The 21,243-nt window shown below is 40.0% G+C and overlaps 1 protein-coding gene across 3 annotated transcripts in view; it reads right to left on the bottom strand.

The window, feature by feature from the left end:
* Positions 1-506: 506 nt before the first annotated feature.
* osbpl3b (oxysterol binding protein-like 3b) overlaps positions 507-21,243 on the bottom strand; it is a 218,909-nt gene continuing 198,172 nt past the window's right edge. For all 3 annotated transcript variants that reach the window (XM_043689591.2, XM_043689590.2, XM_043689594.2), the window contains 2 exons: positions 11,125-11,247; positions 507-4,149 (listed from right to left, as the gene is read on the bottom strand). In XM_043689591.2, the coding sequence (XP_043545526.2) occupies positions 4,044-4,149; positions 11,125-11,247 (229 nt within the window). In that variant the 3' untranslated portion in view covers positions 507-4,043. The remainder of the gene's footprint in view (positions 4,150-11,124; positions 11,248-21,243) is intronic.

The following is a 21,243-nucleotide window of genomic DNA, read 5'->3' as shown; positions in this document are numbered from 1 at the left end:
CGGTCCAGTCAGGAAAGTGAAGCTAAGACCGTAATAGACAGATAAGATGGGCTTTTGCCCGAAACATCAATTTTACTGCTCCTCGGATGCTGCCTGAATTGCTGTTCTCTTCCAGCACCACTAATCCAGAATCTGGTTTCCAGCATCTGCAGTCATTGTTTTTTACCACAGATAAGATGGGCCAAATGGCTAACTCCCACTGTCATTTCTTTTGATCTCTTTAATCTTGCTGGCCTTTCCCACTAATCAATCAGGATGGCTGAATTGTAGAAATACCAGTTCAAAACTACAGTGATATAACTTTTGTAAAACAATTAGCTTGTCTCTGTTAACTTGGTAATATATGCATAGGTCATCGCTACAGGCTATTCCGGGGAATATAGCATACAAATAATGCTCATGTTGGAGCATTTAAAGCTTTTGCATTTTAATGTATCAAGTTAACAAGTTACACCCCATTAAAGAGCATGATACACAAAGGTCTCATTCATACAGAACACATTAGATCATATTCCAGTAAAACCAGTTTATTTTTTAATAACTTAGATACAGAATATATACTGAATTGTAGCCATCTTCCTCTTACAAAAGCATAATGAATTAAATCTACAAATCAGTTTCTGCATTTTAGTTCCTTCAAATGGAATCAGTGTACACAACTCCTCTCCCACCTCCTACAAGCTTCAGACTTTTTTTGGTGCTTAGAACATCTGAATAACAAATGTTGACATACAAATTGTAAACAAAAAATGTAAATATCTCCTTAAGGTGAGCAATATTTTATATTGATGGTTTGCAGAATTTACAATGGGAGTTATAAGCAATTCGGACGTAAGCCTTTGTTACCTTTCAGAGGATAAGTTCTGTAACACAATCTTGAGATCACTTGAGTGAGCAGCAAGAGTACTACTAAATAAGAGTCAGTTTAAAAACCTAGTAAAAAGTGCAGTCTGGCAATAAGCTGCTGATATCCTCCATCGGTAAATTAAACTGCAGCGCAGTAAAATTTCAACTTTCTGAAATGTGAATGCAAGAGGGCCATTAAACTCTGCATTGCTGAGAGAAACTGAATGTGTTCCTTTTTAGGTGGAATTAAGTTTAGAACAAAAACAATTCTCATCCAATATCAGTCCTGAAAATATGAAAAATTAGTTTGAGACCTAATTTGCATGTTCCTGACAGGGAAGTACAAGGCAGAATTGAGGAGGGGAGGATGAACAAATAAAAAGCAAGGAACCAACAGGTGGTGTTTAGTAAGTAGTGCAAGACTGGGAACAAGTAACTAATCTTCAAATTTTGGAAATGTAGTATAGTGCAAGAAACGATTTAAAACCATAAAAAGTACAATGTTTGGAGGTGGTCATCCAATGTCTTGGCTGGCCATCATAATTCATATTTATGCACTGATTTCAAGCTACACAAACTGACAACTAATGTTACTTAGAAAATGACTGTGTTCAGAAGTACTAATCCTATTTAAAGAATTCATCTATTTAAGTAGTGAAGTGGAATGAGAAGGGTGATCCCCTAACTGAATACTCACATTAATTGGTGCCCTTCCAGGTGATTATTTGTTATGACAAATTGCAGGGTTACTAATGACAACAAATGGACTCATCAAAAACACTGAAAAACTAACTACCTGGAACAGTTAATTTTAGGCACTTACATTAACATCTGAATTCTCCTGTAATGAAGCTTTATAACAATCCTTTGACAGGCAATCAGAGAATAGTGGAAACTGCCAAATTGTGGTTTTATCAAAGTTATTGTGCTGTACAGCGCTGTGAAGCAATATTGATCAGTTAGAAAATTATTTCCTATCTTATAAATGATTCAACAACATAAAATGGAGAAAAGCAGCATCATATGTAAACATAAAAAATCTACACAAGTTGTTTGCACGAATGCACTCAAAGTATCACTTCAATCGTACATTTCAACTCATTCAACACATTGTAAACTGCTATATTTTTGAAAAGATGTTACATTTTAATGGCACTATAACTCAATTATACCGCAAAGAAAACTTCCATTCCATTACTTTAAATCCAATATTGTAGTTTTTGACTTAAATATTGCATACCTCCCATAGAATCACTAGCTCATTTTACATGAGAGAGCTGGAGACGCAATAAACTTAAACTGACCTGCCACTAGATGGCATTTTACACAAAGTTACCACATAACTATCATTCTGTCTTTGAGATGTGGGAAAGAGAAACTAAAGCAGGCTCAGTGAAGTAAGGTAAAACAGATTAGCCCCAAGTAGAGTTCAAATGTTGCCAGCAACTCGTGCGCATTACCATTGCTACTACCTTGCTGATGATAAATTGCAGGTCAATTCACAGCAGACAAGACAGGAAGCCGAAATAGAAGGAAACAGTTTCCCCTTCTGATAAGCTTGTGGTTTGAGGATTGTACTGTCATCATATCAAAAAGGCCACAGTTTTCTCGAGGAGTGATTTAGTTTAAGGCAAAAGGGGATTCACATGCAGCATTAAGAGCCTGACAAGATAAAATTATTTGCTTTCTTGAAAGAGGTAGAATGTGTACAAAAAAAAATCCTGCACATTTTCAGAATGGTAAAACCCATCAACAGCTTTCCAGGGCCTACTTTATGTGCTGTAACAGACAAGTTTATATTTGATACAGGATCAGTTGTACATCAATATATTAGCAACTGTGATCAAGCAGAAGTATCTACAAATTTAAGTGCTTCTTCTTAGGTTGTCTTGTAGACTAATAACCAAACTCCACCAACATTTTAAAAAATGTGCATGTGGCTAACAATGTAATAATAATGTTTTAGGAACGTTGATTGAGCAATAGATATTGGCCTGGACAGAAGAAGTAACACTCCTGCTCTTCTGCAAAATAGTGCCATGGGAACTTTTACATCCACTTGTACGGGCACATGGAGCCTTAGTTATAATATTTAATCTGAATGACAATGTAGTACTCCCTCAGCAACACTATGGAATGTCAGCCTTTGGTGTTGTGCATTCAAGGCATGAACATTAACATAGAATCATGCGGCTCAGAGATGAGGGCACTACCAACTGAGCTGTAGTAGACACAGGAAAAATTGTGAAAAAAAATCCAACATTTACACCTCAGCATTCATGGATCATTGACCTTCCTTAAACCGGGTGTGCATTCAGCAAATCTTAATTAGATAGGTTTAAAAACGTATTTCCACGCATTGACAAGATTTTGTTGGGGTAAGATTCATGTTTCCCCTAGGGTTAAAAATAGACATCGGTACAAATTTTGAATCTGTTTCCAGTTACTAGGCAAGGGTTAAAATCACTTGCATCAAGCTCTCTTTTGGTTTTTCAACATTTTTCCACAAGCTCAGGCACACTTTTTCCGAATTGGTGAGGACAGGGAAGGAAACAAGCAGAAAGACCAGGACAAAAAATGTTTTAAATGTAGTTTTGTGCTGATGTCAGCATTGGTCTGAATGTAGCAGAAGGTTCATGGTCTTCATGACAATTTTTCATCATAGGAATGTTTTATTTGAAGGATCTTAGAGTGTTCTATTTTCAAAGCAGGTACATTATATAAATACATCTGACTATTAATGTACCTTGGATGCATGCCATTGCCATTCAATGATTCTGTACTTTGTTTGGAATAAATTCAGTATTGGAAGTATGCTACGTACCTTAGTAAAAGGAACACCACAATAACATGTTGAGATACTAGTTTATAGAGGGACACTTGTTCATTCTCTTTGCAAGCAATAAATATTTATATATTATGCACCTACTGTTTGTGCTATGTATCTTGTAAATAATCAAATTCTGCAATGCTTAAAGTTATATTTGAAGCAAAGATTGCACAAGTTTTAGATTCTGCAGTTTGTTAAGGCATCAAATCAGTCAGAGCTAAGTTTTAATACCTTTCCAAATGTAGAATGAATAAATAGAGAAATGACCACATATTTGAAGATTACCGAATGAAGATGGTACAGATATATTAGTAATAAATAAATGACAATACCCATGAAACATAGAATGAAGCAAAGTGTTACAATGTCACCAAAGTATCGGGCTGTCAAGCTTGTCGAAGCCTGGATCCTTCCGAAGTTCCCAGTAGGTTCCTGTGCTCACCCACATTTCCTTTTCACCTTCGCAAGATAGTCTGTAAAATATTGAATTGCCTTCTGAAATATTGCAAGTGAACAGTGCACAGAAATACATTATTGGGGAATAGTGGCCTGAAATGGACTTAAACTAATAACCACACCTTCAAATCCTATTAAGGTACAAAAGTAGACTTCAATAAATCTGATAATAATGGATAACTATCAAAAAAATGAACTGAGAGGTCACTCGTTGTAACATTAGCACATAAAAGTGGAACAGAATTAGGGTAGATTTGGAACAGCAAACTGCATCATGAGATGATCCAGGTGATCAGCAACCGAAAAGGTACAGATCACAAGTTCCAATCCTTTTTCATTATCCATAATATATACATATTATCACACACAGATATCGCATACTACTAAACATCTTCAGTTACATTATCAAGTACCTTGTTTGTCATAAGATAAAGTTCTTCACAAATTATTTTAGTTGCTGTGGTTCTGTTCGCTGAGCTGGAAGTTTTTGTTGCAAACGTTTCGTCCCCTGGCTAGGCGACATGATGATGTCGCCTAGCCAGGGGACGAAACGTTTGCAACAAAAACTTCCAGCTCGGCGAACAGAACCACAGCAACGAGCACCCGAGCTACAAATCTTCGCTCAAACTTTGAAATTATTTTAGTGTTTAGATCCATATACAACAAGTAGGTAACAAAGCAGCTTCCACAAAGACTTTGCTTAGATTGATACATGGCAAATAATATCCATGCCACAATACCTGCCAGGTAATAATCATGACCAATAAGAAAGAGCCCTGCATCCACCCTCCAAATTTTCAATCACACCATTCTATCTTCATCTACCAGAATCCTGGCGTTCACCAGTGACTATTTTGGGAAAGCATTTCTTAGCAGAACTTATACACTTAAAGGTAAGGTCCTAGCGAGTGTTGCAGATCAAAGAGATCTTGGAGTGCAGGTTCATAGCTCCTTGAAAGTGGAGTTGCACGTAGATAGGATAGTGAAGAAGGCTGGATGTAGGTTTGCTCGCTGAGCTGGAAGGTTCATTTTCAGACGTTTCATCACCATACTAGGTAACATCTTCAGTGAGCCTTCAGACGAAGCACTGCTGACGATTCCTGCTTTCTGTTTATATGTTTGGGTTTCTTTAGGTTGGTGGTGTCATTTCCTGTGGTGATATCATTTCCTGTTCTCTACAGGAAACGACACCACCAACCCAAAGAAACACAAATATATAAATGGAAAGCAGGAATCATCAGCAGTGTTCGTCTGGGGGTTCACTGAAGATTTTACCTCGTATGGTGATGAAATGTCTGAAAATGAACCTTCCAGCTCAGCGAGCATACCTACATCCAAAACCTCAACCTGAGCTACCAATCTTCTCAAAACTCGCTAAATGAAGAAGGTGTTTGGTATGCTTTCCTTTATTGGTCACAGTATTGAGTACAGGAGTTGGGAGGTCACGTTGCAGCTGTACAGGACATTGGTTAGGCAACTGTTGGAATATTGTATGCAATTCTGGTCTCCTTTCTATCCGAAAGATGTTGCAAAACTTGAAAGGGTTCAGAAAAGATTTACAAGGATGTTGCCAGGGTTGGAGGATTTGAGCTCGAGGGAGGGGCTGAACAGGCTACGGCTGTTTACTGTGGAGCATCGGAGGCTGAGGGGTGACCTTATAGAAATGTATAAAATCATGAAGGGCATGGATAGGATAAATAGACAAAGTCTTTTCCCTGGGGTTGGGGAATCCAGAACTATAGGGTATAGATTTAGGGTGAGGGGGAAAAGATATAAAAGGGACCTAAGCGGCAACGTTTTCTTGCAGAGGGTGGTACATGTATGGAATGGGCTGTCAGAGGAAGTGTTGGAGGCTAGTACAATTGCAACATTTAAAAGGCATCTGGACGGGTATGTGAATTGGAAGGGTTTGGAGGGATACGGGCCGGGTGCTGGCAGATGGGATTAGATTGGGTTGGGTTATCTGGTTGGCATGGACGGGTTGGACCGAAGGGTCTGTTTCCATGCTGTACATCTCTATGACCAGACATTTTACTGGACCATCAATATCAATACAGTATTTGTCCTGCTTTTGTAGGTACACAGTATTCTGTGAGTAGTAGTTTCTCCTTGACATATGAATGTCTCTTACAGGACAAGAACATAGTGGAGCATTCACAATTCATCTAGATATGTAAAGTATTTTGCATTTCGCTTTATAGTACACGACACTCAAAGAACTGTGAGCACAGTAAAGAAATATCAGGGGGCAAAATGGAGGGCGGAACTTTGAGCAGTTACCACCACTGGAGGATGTAGTACTAAGATTATAAATGGGACTAAAGGCTGACGAGTCCCCTGGATCTAATGGCTAGCATCCCAAAGTCTGAAAGAAGAGGCTGCAGAAACGCTGGATTCATAATGGCTGCATTTTTCTGAAATTCCCTAGATTCTGGAATGGTCCCAAATGATTGGAGAACTACAAATATTAAACCTATATTTCAGAAAGAAGGGGAACAGAAGCAAATGTCAGTTAGCCTGTCATGTGTCATTAGGAAGATGGTGCAAACCATTACTAAGGAAGTAATAGAAATGTAGGGAAATAGATGGTGACATCTTGCAAAATGTCCAGATTACAGAGGAGGAAGTGCTGGATGTCTTGAAATGGTTAAAAGGTGGATAAATCCCCAGGACCTGATCAGGTGTAACCGAGAACTCTGTGGGAAGCTAGAGAAGTGATTGCTGGGGCTTTTGCTGAGATATTTGTATCATCAATAGTCACAGGAGAGGTGCCGGAAGACTGGAGGTTGGCAAATGTGCTGCCACTGTTTAAGAAGGGCAGTAAAGACAAGCCAGGGAACTATAGACCAGTGATCCTGACGTCGGTGGTGGGCAAGTTGTTGGAGGGAATCCTGAAGGACAGGATGTACATGTATTTGGAAAGGCAAGGACTGATTAGGGATAGTCAACATGGCTTTGTGCATGGGAAATCATGTCTCTCAAACTTGATTGAGTTTTTTGAAGAAGTAACAAAGAAGATTGATGAGGGCTGAGCAGTAGATGTGATCTATATGGACTTCAGTAAGCCGTTTGACAAGGTTTCCCATGGGAGACTGGTTAGCAAGGTTAGATCTCATGGAATACAGGGAGAACTAGCCATTTGGATACAGAACTGGCTCAAAGGTAGAAATCAGAGGGTGGTGGTGGAGAGTTCTTTTTCAGACTGGAGGCCTGTGACCAGTGGAGTGCCACAAGGATCGGTGCCTGGTCCTCTACTTTTTGACATTTACATAAATGATTTGGATGCGAGCATAAGAGGTACAGTTAGTAAGTTTGCAGATGACACCAAAATTGGAGGTGTAGTGGACAGCGAAGAGGGTTACCTTAGATTACAACAGGATCTGGACCAGATGGGCCAATGGGCTGAGAAGTGGCAGATAGAGTTTAATTCAGATAAATGCGAGGTGCGGCATTTTGGGAAAGCAAATCTTAGCAGGACTTCTACACTTAATGGTAAGGTCCTAGGGTGTGTTGCTGAACAAAGTGACCTTGGAGTGCAGGTTCATAGCTCTTTGAAAGTGGAGTCACAGGTAGATAGGATCGTGAAGGCGGCGTTTGGTATGCTTTCCTTTATTGGTCAGAGTATTGAGTACAGGAGTTGGGAGGTCATGTTGCAGCTGTACAGGACATTGGTTAGGCCACTGTTGGAATATTGCGTGCAGGTTATTTAGATTACTTACAGTGTGGAAACAGGCCTTCGGCCCAACAAGTCCACACTGACCTGCCGAAGCATAACCCACCCTGACTAATTCCCCTAACATGACCGGGCAATTTAGCATGGCCAATTCACCTAACCTGCACATTTTTTTTGGATTGTGGGAGAAAACCAGAGCACCCAGAAGAAACCCACGCAGACACGGGGAGAACGTGCAAACTCCACACAGAGAGTCGCCTGAGGTGGGAATTGAACCCGGGTCTCTGGCGCTGTGAGGCAGCAGTGCTAACCACTGTGCCACCGTGCCACCCACAATTCTGGTCTCCTTCCTATCGGAAAGATGTTGTGAAACTTGAAAGGGTTCAGAAAAGATTTACAAGGACGTTGCCAGGGTTGGAGGATTTGAGCTATAGGGAGAGGCTGAACAGGCTGGGGCTGTTTTCCCTGGAATGTCAGAGGCTGAGGGGTGACCTTATAGAGGTTTATAAAATTATGAGGGGCATGGATAGGATAAATAGACAAAGCCTTTTCCCTGGGATCGGGGAGTCCAGAACTAGAGGGCATAATTATAGGGTGAGAGGGGAAAGATATAAAAGAGAACTTTTTCACACAGAGGGTGGTACGTGTATGGAATGAGCTGTCAGAGGAAGTGGTGGAGGCTGGTACAATTGCAACATTTAAGAGGCATTTGGATGGGTATATGAATAGGAAGGGTTTGGAGGGATATGGGTCAGGTGCTGGCAGGTGGGACTAGATTGGGTTGGGATATCTGGTCAGCGTGGACAGGTTGGGCCGAAGGGTCTGTTTCTGTGCTGTACATCTCTATGATTCAGTAGCGGCAGCACATTTAGAAAATCATAAAACCATCATGTAGAATCAACGTGATTTTAATGAAGTGAAATCATATTTGATAAATTTAGTACAATTCTTCAATGATGTAACAAGCAGGGTGGGTAAAGCGAAACCAGTAGAAGCAGTGTATCGGGATTTCCAAAAGACAGACAATAAGATGTTACATGAAAAGCTACTCGCTAAGGTAACAGCAGCTCATTGTGATAAAATTAATACTGTATATTAGTGTAGACAGAGGACTGACTAAATCCCAGGAAACAGAGAATCAAGATAATTATCATTTTCAAGTTGGCAAACCAACTAATAGCATGCCATCAAGATTAGTGCTGGCACTGAGCTATTTTCAATCTACATTAATGACATGGAAAGAGGAACAGTTTGTATTGTAGCTAACGGTCGGCGTAACATCGAGGGCCGAAGGGCCGGTACTGTGCTGTAATGTTCTCTGCTCTAAGTTTGCTGATGATACAAAGATAGAAAGGCAAGCAAGTTATGAGGAAGTGTCTGTAAAGGGCTATATAGTTACGTTAAATGAACTGGTAAAAGCTTGGCAATATATTGCAATGGAGAAAACAGGATGCTATCCAGTTTGCAGAGAACAACAAAAAAAATTGAAATATTGTAACGCAGAGAGACTGCAAAATGCTTCCACACGGAGTATTCTGGTTGTGCTCATACATCACAATGGAGAAGCAGTGAAGAGGAAGGCAAATGGAATGTTGACCTTTACTGTAGAGGAATAGAGAGTTTTGTTAGAATCACACAGAGCATTGCTGAGACCACACTAAGAGAATGTTTTTTGGCTCCTTCATTATGGATTAAAGTACATGCCTCCAACACTTGGAGGTAGTTCCAGAAATGTGCACAATTCTGATTCATAGGTTGAAACAGTTTCCTAAGAAAGGATGAGCAAGTTAATTCTATACACTCACCGGAGTTCAGACAAATGAGAAATGGTCTTGGTGAATCACAAGATTTTCAGGAAGTTTGACAGGATAGACACGGAGGATGTGAACCTAGAAGTAGAAGCTCTGTTTCAAAATATGAGGCGCCCTGACTAAGATGGAGGTGAGCAGGAATTTCTTTTTCCAAGGAGTTATTAATTTTTGGAGTTCTCTATTCTGCAATGCAGTGGAGCCTGGGCCATTGAATAAATTCAAGACAACAGTTGGACAGATCTTTGATTGATAAGGATTATGGGGAGAAGGCAGGGGTCCAATCAAGGTGGAAGTTAATCCATGACCTTACTCGATAGTGGGGCAGACTTAGTGAGCCAAGTGGCACATACTGATCCTTTTTATGCTACTGAACTGAATTTCCACAAGCACTGTACTGATCCACTTTAGCTTTGAAAATATACTACTATCTCCTGGATTCACCACGAAAGCAACACCTCATGCCTCTCTACCATCAAGAAGGATAAAAGTGGCAATGCCAAGGAAATACACCAAGTCAAACACTATTCTGATTATAGGGACAGTTGTGTACTATTGGTGTGTGTGTGTGCATGTGTGCGCTTGAAAAAATATCCTGGCAGCATTATGAAATAAAACTCTGTGAAAGCTCCGAGGATGCATGCAGGTAAAGGAAGTCAATCATAGTTCAAAGCCTACCAATGCCACACTTTCAGATTAGTTAACTGGCCTGGCCTGAAAAGCCTATATCCAGAGAAGAAAGATCTTTTTAAAAGCTAAGCATATGAGAAATACTTTAATAAATTTGATCAAAGAACCACATAAAATTTCACATATTTTCTTCACCCCAATAACCCAAACTACTGTTTTTGAACAGACAGTATAAACGTTTCTATATTCAAACACCTCATGATGATTGTATCATTTATGTGCAGAATAGAAATGCTGAGCCAACTTCTTAACTATACAATCCAAAATAGCAAATTTTTGTGTAAATAAGTAATTTGATCATAAGGGTGACACTTGGTTTTTGATTATATTATTAATAAGGTCACATCAAATTATTCCTCTTACAACTGAAGTTTTTAACTTGGACATAATTTGATATAGAAGTGCAGCTCAGGCCAACTCAACTGGGTTCAAACTGTATGAACTTTGGCATTACTCATGTGCACATGAATTAACTTTACCCAATGTTCTGACCAAGTCTTTAACTATCCTCTTTAAAATGAATGAAATACCTTCATTAAATCAGTAGACTGAAACTCTCTTGAACAAGTTAATTTGTTGAGATTTCTACCCATTGACATTTGGTTATGATTAAAATTTCACAAATTCCTGTTGGTTCATGCACAGCATAATTTTAGTTATCAAGGAAAAAGCAAACTTCTATATTCTTCCATGATTATAAAATTACCTCACTTTAACAATTATTGGAGGAGATTCCATGATAATATGTTTTGTTGTTAGTGCTAAGGATAAATTAACAAATGATACAAATGTAATTTACATGCACACACTCAAACTCATACCTAAAAAAATGAGGTTGATGTGTCATGTTGTTTTCTTCAAGAATTCTCCTCCTTTCTCTTTGAAGCTGCTCAATTCTTTCTTTCTGAGCTTCTGCAGCCTCTATGTTACCTTCTTCCAAGCATCTAGGGTAACATTTCAAAACAGAAGAAGTTTATAAAAGTGTATTGAGAAAATTACAACACAATGTAAAGTAAAAAGGAAAGCAAGTTAATTGATTATTTTGTGGATTTGTCAGCAGGGTTACATAGTTGTAATAATTCAGTTCATTCATAACAATCTTCAAGCACTTCAACAATCATGGCTACATTTAGGTAGTGACCAATTCTCTCCAAGATGTTTAAGAATCATTTTTTTTCTAAACAGAGCTAATTTGATCCCCCATAAAGAATAGGAATTAATTCTCATAACATAACAATTTCAGCCTGAACAAATTTCAAAGACACAGAACCATTGTTGCATACAGAGATGATGGGCTGCATCTTACCAGAAATCACCTACATGCCATTTTTCAATCATCTACATGCCATTTTCCTGGAGAGCTTCTCTCTGCAAAGCTGAGCACAATTTTCTCATTCCAACATCTCTCACTCATTTCATTAACTAGATACCGGGGTCCTCGGCCGTCTCCTCATCCAAAGCTAGCCTAAATCGTCCATTTGCCATAGGCACCTTGAGACTAGATGGCCAGTCTGGTTCAAGGTTGCCACCTACTATAGTGTGGTCTTGACCATCTGAAGGAATGCTGAGCAATGTCACAAGGTGGTCAATGACCTTCTTCTGTTAGCCAAGGTAAGTACCATCATCTCTCTGCTACCTCACACTTACCATCTCTGCCACTGAACCTACCAATGCTCATAGTCTACCACTCCCACTGTCACATGCAACATCTCACATTTGGTCTCACCTTCCCAATTCCCCAAGGCATCTGACCCTGTATGCCCTGTGTGCTGCATACCACTCCTCTAGAACACATCACCTTTCCCCCACTTGTACTAGCAATAACAGCTGCAGCAGCCATTTTCATTACATTCAATCCCTCCCTTTGTCTTATTCCAGGTTAAAACAAAAATGTCAAGATAGATATGCCGTGTCTGACATTCAGTTCTTTGCTCCCTTTAAAAGGATACTGATGGTGACCATATATGGTCAGATAGCTAAACTCCTGGACGGATATCAGATGATGCCCTTAACTTGCTGTGCTAAGGAGGTCTCTCTGGACTTGACTGAGAACTACTCCCCTTAGACTTTGAGACGTGACTATTTGTTTGAAGTACATGCAGTACCTTAAGCGGAGTGCTACAGCAATATGTTCACCCCATTGACTAAGAACTGCTGACAACCTGTCTGGTTTTATGACTCACTAAAGGTCAAGTTAAGGTCTAAGTCCTGTGACACTGTTACCAATGGCTGAAAGGGAACAGTGCAAGAAGGGAAGGAAAGGCAAGGCAGTAATGCTGTGAGCATCCTCGTAGGTGCAAATAAGTGAGCACTGACAATGCAAGCTGGTGAGGACCTTGGAGAGCAGTCTGGTTGAAGCCATGAAATGGATGCATGCCTCTGGTTGCAAAGCATCCTGGCAGCATTGCTGAGAGAGATGCTGGTGTCAGATACCTACATTGATGGACATAGCTGCATTGGTAACTCCCCATGAAGTGTGCCCACAGATGCTGGTGACTGGTATTCAAGATGGATATCTAAAAGAGCAAGTGGATAGCGGGAATTTTTGGCATCTAGTTTCTATCTGGCCAGGGTATTATTGAGGCAAGATTAAGTACTAATGAGGATGATAATGATCAATAGACCATGTGAATAGGCCCTTTTCACTCACAATGAGAATTTCATTGCAACATCTTGGATTTGGTTGGTTGGAAAATTAACCTTTTTGGTTTAGACATCAGACATTGAAACTGAACGCGATAGACCTCTCAATCGAATATCCCAATTTTATTGTCACAGTTCATATCATAGATAGAATGTTCCCAATCAGTCCGATCTAAATCTTTTGGGTCACTTTATAATAAGACTCTCTCAGGAAAGTACTTGTACATTATGATATTATTCCTTAGTTGTGTTTCCATCAATTCAAAAGGACGAAAAGTAGCAAAATAATCAATTCTAGCAAAGTGGAAGATATTGTGTTTTAGGTTATCTTTGTTAACTCACTCACCAGCTATATTCATTAATACGGAGTTCCTGTTCATTCATTCATAACTCCTTCACTAACCCACTCACAAGTGAATACCACATTCCCGTTTCATTCATTCGTAACTCCCTACTATACTAAGGTTTCATTCATAAAACCGTGGTTCTGCAGTATATTTTACTATCATAAGGTAGACCAGATTTAAAACAACCCTTTCAACCCGATTACTGCATTTTCACACCTTATCAGCCCTTGTTACTTGTGAATAAGTGTAGCATACAGAACAATACCATTCCCACCATCATGTCTACACAAAACATAGTCATATTAATCAGCCCTTACCAAGCATCTCCTGGACTGAATAGATTACAGAATACAAAACAGTTTCCCCAGTCAGCATGTACTTGTTAAATACTTTTTAACTGGGCCATTATCCTTTGAAGAAACTAACTGACAAAACAGCTTTTAAGTGAAATTGCATGAATGAATGAAACTCACACCAACAAATAGTAAACAAATCTCACAATCCAGCTGTGGTAATCAGTTTAATATCCTTTATTCTTCTATTAAGTGTCTAGCTTATTTACAGCATATAGGCCCAGTATTTTACTAACATTTACTAACTTAACAAAACACGGCACGGTGGCACAGTGGTTAGCACTGCTGCCTCACAGCGCCTGAGACGCGGGTTCAGTGCCCGCCTCAGGCGACTGACTGTGTGGAGTTTGCACGTTCTCCCCGTGTCTGCGTGGGTTTCCTCCGGGTGCTCCGGTTTCCTCCCACAGTCCAAAGATGTGCAGGTCAGGTGAATTGGCCATGCTAAATTGCCCGTAGTGTTAGGTAAGGGGTAAATGTAGGGGTATGGGTGGGTTGCGCTTCGGCGGGGCGGTGTGGACTTGTTGGGCCGAAGGGCCTGTTTCCACACTGTAATGTAATCTAATCTAATCTAAAAAAAAAAGGACTAATACGTCTTAATTATGCAAGCTGACTGGACAGACAGACACTCTTAATCCCATCAGAAGTAGCAGCCAGCATTTAGAACATTTTAACCCATCTCCTTTCTCCCTGGTCAGAAGCCGCTCTAATGTTTGTGTACTATAGATTAAGCAATGTAACACCATAATAATGGAATTTTAATATATGTAAGAACTACGGATAAAGTGGCTCTTGTAATCACTGTATTTTGGGATTATACTGCTGCCTCAAACTTGCTGTGCTACTGAATAAGAGGCTATTTTTGCCCTTTACCAAATTCAGTTGTTATTTGAACTTGATCCCACAAAGGACAATAAAGGCTTACCAAGAACAAAATGATTATTGTACCTGAGAAAATTATAAACAGTGCAATACAAAGAGGGAGGCTTAGTACAAAGAGAATTTTAACATTCTCACTAATGAGCAATACATCTACATCCTTGGACTCAAAAATACCAATATGAACAAATATGATAAATCTCGCCTGGCTTGCTGTGTTCTTCCAGCCTCCTGCCTGTTTACTCTGGATTCCAGCATCTGCAGTTTTTTGTCTCTAGGGAAGCATACTGTCCAGGTGTTGTAAGATGGGCAGAGCATCTTTCCTGTATGTGGCATATCAGCTGAGTTGCACAATAACCATGGGAGGAATTTATGAGTTTACCCTTGACTAGAAAAGGGAGATAGCGGCCATATTTACATGACAAACCATAAACTGGTGGAAATGAAGATGACTCTAACCACACCGTGTACCTACTGCCTTCCTGGTTCTCTCTCTTGCTGCTGCTTCTTAACTGTACATCAATGTCCTTTCCTAGACATTCAAATCATGCATCAGCCCATCCCTGAGGCACAGAGCCACAAGTTGATTTTCAACAGTTCTTACAGCACTGAGCTTTGGAAGAATGTTGAATTAATAGAATAAGTATCTTTGGCAATTACTACATAAGTGAACTATCTGACCTGGAGATCAAAATCAGTTGTTTCAAATTGAAACTGGATATTGTTACTATAGGAGAAATTAATAAAGGCCTAAAAGCCAATCTACACCCTAATTTTATGGTACGTCCATATCTCTCTTCTTTCGGTTTCAAGGAACCTTTCCACTAATTGTACCATAAACTAGCTCAGCCACTAAATTCTCATACGAGTATGTATATGCCCAAAAATTCCTCAAATTGTTATAATCATCATCCTGCTGGTCTGAGAGAAAATGGAGCCTTATAATCCAAATCAAGTATAAATTCAAATTAAGACAACTCCATTTGTACCAGATACTAAAGACATCCATTCTTTCACATGGGAGATTTTGATTAGTTCTGATCTTCTCCTTTCAATTTTTAAGATAGTTTTGTGTAATTGCTACCTGTGATCGTAACCTGGTCACACAGCTTTGTTTAGCATGCTCCTTGGAGGTTTCTGAAGGTGGAGCTAAACTACAGAAATACAACAATAAAACTTTGTTAGCCCCATACTAAGGTCACCTGGGCTCTACTTTTCATATATTCCACTGACCTTATTGCCAGATATTGCATGGAATGACTTTCTAAAAATGATTCACTCTGATAAATATCCAGCCAAAATGCTGAAAGATTTCTCTTCATTGATTCATCTTGTACAATCTAAGTTCAGTTTGAGAACATTCAAAAGAGTCAATAAATGCAGGCATTCCACCTAATGTTCTTCATCCAATTCTCCTGTTCATTGGTTATCCTTCTGGGAGTAATGTGTCTCTGTTGTAGGCTTTCATGTCCCTGAATCAGACAATTTTTTACCACAAATCTTCGAGCAGGATGCTTCATGAGGCAATGGGATCAGGACTGCAGGATTTGCTTTATTTATTTTTTTTGTATCTCTGCCACAACTCTGCCTTATCATTAAGGCATTAAATTCAGTGTGATGTACGTTGGAGGATAAATTTTAAATGACTGGTTGCAATGTCTTCCCCAAATCTTACTGACAATAGTGCCATACTTCACAAAGACCATCACAATGTCTTTAAAGTGTTTTGTAAGAGAAGAGGCAGCAGGTTCAAAAACAGCACAGTGAGCAATGAGGGGATATTCTAGTCAATCTGGAGAAATGAGCATGAATGAACAAGAATCAAGAGTGCCATCACAGCAAAGCAGTTAAGTGATTTCTTGGTCAGAATTTTGAAACTTGTATAATTTATGAATGATTGTACAATTTTATTACTGGTAATTTTTTCTGGCAGTGACAAATTTAATGAAAGTGTTTAAGTATAAATTAAGAAGAGAAATTACTTAATTAAAATCGAAATAAGGATGTCAAGGCAGGTGATGTATTGTAACTGCAGGATGTGGGAGCTTCTGAATGCCAGTATGATCCAGGACGTCCACATCAGCAAAGTCTCTGGCTTGAGGAGCTCAATCATTGACCTGGATGTCATATTGCAGACAGACATAGCAGCGAGGGAGAAAGTTACCTGCCTGCTTTGTTCCACGAGGCAGTCTCTTAAGATAGGTCCTTCAGATTTAATAAGCGATCTGAGACAGGAGGCTATGACTGGGAGGGAGGCAGTACACACACCCAGAAGGTATAAATGGAGGAACTTCAGTCCTTGCAAATTTCCAAAAGGTTTGAGGCTCTTGTAGCCTGTATTGATGAAAACAATGGTTGTAGAGTGGGTAAACTAACTGACCATGGCACTACATTACAGCAAGCCACTCAATCATGGGCGAGTTAATAGGAATGTAGTGGTAGTACAGGACAGTATAGTCAAGGGAACGAGCATCATTCTGTGTAGGTCAAGAATGAGATTCCTTCCTGATGAAGGGCTTATACCTGAAACATCAACTCTCCTGTTCTTCGGATGCTGCCTGACCTGCTGCGCTTTTCCAGCGCCACACTTTTCGAACTCTGTTCCAACATTGGCGGTCCTTACTTTGTTCATGAAATGCTAGATGCCTGTGTTCCTAGCTAAGTGCCACGGACATCTGCTCTGTGCTGGAGATTAACCTGCAGTGGGAGGTGGTTGATCCAATAATTGTGGTCCATGCTAGTACTAATGACATAGGTAGAACTAGAAGAGCGGTTCTGCTGAAGGAGCATGAGCAGCTAAAGTTTAAATTAAAAGGCAAAACTTTTTTAAAAATCTAAGCCACAAACAGATTGGCACAGGTAACCAAGACTATACATCTACGAGTGTCATTTAGAAATGAGTGTGGAAAAACAGAGTTTTAACTCATCGGACACAACACCAGTAATGGGGAATTTGGGAGCTGGATCATTGGGATGGTCTTCATCTGGGCCACACTAAGACCAATATTCTGGTCAATTATAGAACTAGGATGATACAGAATTCTGTAAACTAAGTAAAGGATGGGTAAAGGATCAAATTTTGGAAGATGTGATAAAATAACAGAAGACAAGACAAGAGAGCAAAGTTATTAATAAGGGAAATGATAATCAAGGAGCTGCAGGAAGGGACACAGTGAACAAACCTAAGAGTGCACCAGCAGACAAGGATAGAGGTTACAAATAATAAAAAGACAAAACTCAAGGCTTTTTATTTGAATATACATAAAATTCATAACTAAACAGATGAATAAAAAGTGTGAATAGAAATAAACACGTTTGATCTGATAGCCATTACAAAGACCTGGTTGCAATAACACGAAAGATTGGGACCTGAAACTTCAGTGGTAAATGACATTAATGAAGGACAGCTACTACTTAAAGTTGGAAGGATAGCTCTGTTAATTCAGGATGATACTGACACAACACAGAGAGGTGACTATTTCAGAAGCTCAAGATATATAATCAGTTTGCGTAGAGATGAGGAGTTGTAAATGCCAGGAGTTGTAAATGCCAGAATTTACCCATGGGAATCATTTATAGGACCTGAACAATAAACAGACTGTCGGATGTGATAAGAAACTCTTGGGTGATTGGAATCTTCATGGAGATTGGCACTGGATAAATCGGATTGGGAAATGTAGTTTGGATGATTAGTTCATGGAGTTTTCTGGGACAGTTTCTTAAAGCAGCATATTCTGGAGTCACGCAGAAAACAGGCTATGCTAGATCTCAATGGGCAATGAGACAGAATTTACTCATGGCCTCATAATGAAGGTGCCCTTAGGTAGCAGTGATCATAACATGATTGAGTATCACATTCAATTTTAGGGAGAGAAAACGAGACCTAGGTTGAGACAAAAAAACTGCAGATGCTGGAGTCCAATTTAGATAGGTAGGAGGCTGGAACAACATTCTGGATTAGTGGTGCTGGAAGAGCACAGCAATTCAGGCAGCATCCGAGGACAGGCAAAATCGACGTTTCGGGCAAAAGCCCTTCATCAGGAATAAAGGCAGAGAGCCTGAAGCATGGAGAGATAAACTAGAGGAGGGTGGGGGTGGGGAGAGAGTAGCATAGAGTACAATAGGTCAGTGGGGAAGGAGATGAAGGTGATAGGTCAGGGAAGAGAGGGTGGAGTGGATAGGTGGAAAAGGAGCTGGGCAGGTCGGACAAGTCCGGACAAGTCGAGTTGCTGGAGGTTAGAAACTAGGATGAGGTGGGGGAAGGGGAAATGAGGAAACTGTTGAAATCCACATTGATGCCCTGGGGTTGAAGTGTTCCGAGGCGGAAGATGAGGCGTTCTTCCTCCAGGCGTCTGGTGGTGAGGGAGCGGCGGTGGAGGAGGCCCAGCACCTCCATATCCTCGGCAGAGTGGGAGGGGGAGTTGAAATGTTGAGTCACAGGGCGATTTGGTTGATTGATGCGGGTGTCTCTGAGATGTTCCCTAAAGCGCTCTGCTTGGAGGCGCCCAGTCTCCCCAATGTAGAGGAGACCGCATCGGGAGCAACGGATACAATAGATGATATTAGTGGATGTGCAGGTAAAACTTTGATGGATGTGGAAGGCTCCTGATGAAGGGCTTTTGCCCGAAACGTCGATTTTGCCTGTCCTCGGATGCTGCCTGAATTGCTGTGCTCTTCCAGCACCACTAATCCAGAATCTGGTTTCCAGCATCTGCAGTCATTGTTTTTACCTGGCTGGAACAACATAGCAAGCCAAGCAGTATCAGGAGGTGAAATCAACGTTGACTTCGCCACCTCCTAATGCTGCCTGACTTGCTGTGTTCTTCTAGTCTCCTGTTGTAAACCTAGGTTAAGCAGTTTAATCTTAACTATGGGCAAATATGACAACATGCAAACAAAGCTGCCAAATGTGAACTGGTAAATTAGATTTAGAGAGAGCTCAGTAGAGGTTCAATTGCAGGCATCTAATGAGCTATTTCAGTGTACTTAGAAAAGTTACATTTCAGTGAGAAAGAAAATTTTGAGGGAAGAATGCATCCTCTGTGGCTAATAAAGGAAGTTGAAGACAGTATGAAATTGGAAAAAAAAACATGCAATGAAGTGCCAGATAAGTGACAGGTCTGAAGATTTGACAGAATCTAAGAAACAGGATAGAAAGGATATTAATAAAATATTAATAAGGAGGGAGAAATTAGTGCACAGACAGCTAGCTAGAAATATAGACTGAAAGTATGAGTTTCTAAAGGTATTTGTAATGGAAAAATAAAACACGAAATGACTGTTGGTCCTCTAGAGAGTGAGACAGAGGAATGAATAGAGTCAGAGTTATACAGCACAGAAACAGACCCTTCAGTCCAACTTGTCCACACCGACAATATATCCCAATCTGACCTAGTCTCATTTGACCACATTTGGTCTGTATCCCTTATAACTCTTCCAAATTATGTACCCATCCAGAATCCTTTTAAATGTTATAATTGTACCTGCCTCCAGCACCTCTTCTGTCAGCTTGTTCCATATATTCACTACCCTGTGTGAGAAAAAGTTGCCCTTCAAGTCCCTTTAAAATCTTATTGCAAATGACGAAATAAATCAATTACAATCACGAGAAAAAAATACCAAGGATACACCTAACACCTAAAACCTGACAAGACCCAGGAGGTCATTGCCAAAGTTTAAATGAAATACGTGCTGAAATAGTAGGTACATTGGTTTTAATTTAAAATTCTGGAGATTCCTTTATTCAAATAATGAGGGACACAGAAAGCAGGAAACTAGACGAGTGACCTCACCATCTGGCAATGCTAGAGAAATGTTATTAAGGAGACTATATTAAAATGTTCTTTACATCCTGATCTAATCAGACAGTGTGACAGCAAATTTGTGATTGACTAATTTACTGGAGTTCTTCGACGAAATGACAAGATGAATAAAGGTCTACCTGTGGATGTGCTGTACTTAGCTTTCTTGAAAGCATTTCTGAATAAATACATAAGGTCTTTTCCTTAGGATGGGGGAGTCCAGAACTAGAGGCATAGATTTAAGGTGAGAGGGGAAAGCTTTAATAGGGGCAATTTTTTCACGCAGAGGGTGGTGCATGTATGGAATGAGCTGCCAGAGTAAGTGGTAGAGACTGGTACAATTACAACATTTAAAAGGCATCTGGATGGGTATATGGATAGGAAGTGTTTCGAGGGATATGGGCCAAGTGCTGGCAAATGGGACTAGATTAATTTAGGATATTTGGTCTGTGTGGATGAGTTGGATCAAAGGATCTGTTTGCTGTACATCCGTATGACTCTATCTGACAAAGTTCCATATCAAAATTTACTACACAAAGTAAGAATTCACATCACGAGGAGTAACATATTAGCACAGATAGAGGATTGTTAGGTAACAGGAAACAGTTGGAATAAATGAATCATTTTCAAGCTGGCAGGATGTAACAAGTGATATGCCACAGGGATCAGTGCTAGGTCGTCAACTGTTTGCAATTTCTCTCAATGACTTGGATGAAGGGACCAAATGCATGGTTGTTAAATTTGCAGATGGCAAAAGATAGATAGGGAAGTAAGTTATGAAGAGTGCACTATGGTCTGCAAAGGGATATAGATAGGTTAAGCGAGTGGGCAAGAATTTGGCAGATGGAATGGAGGAAAATGTGAACTTGTCTATTTCAGCAAGAATAGGTGAGCAGCAGATTAGCTAAAGGGAGAAAGAT

This window comes from Chiloscyllium plagiosum, unplaced genomic scaffold, assembly GCF_037043375.1.
Source record: "Chiloscyllium plagiosum isolate Xiang-an unplaced genomic scaffold, Cpla_swu_hap1 HiC_scaffold_5, whole genome shotgun sequence".
Lineage (NCBI taxonomy): Eukaryota > Metazoa > Chordata > Chondrichthyes > Orectolobiformes > Hemiscylliidae > Chiloscyllium > Chiloscyllium plagiosum.
Note: the sequence above shows the minus strand (reverse complement) of the source record. Positions and strands in the feature narration are given on the sequence as shown.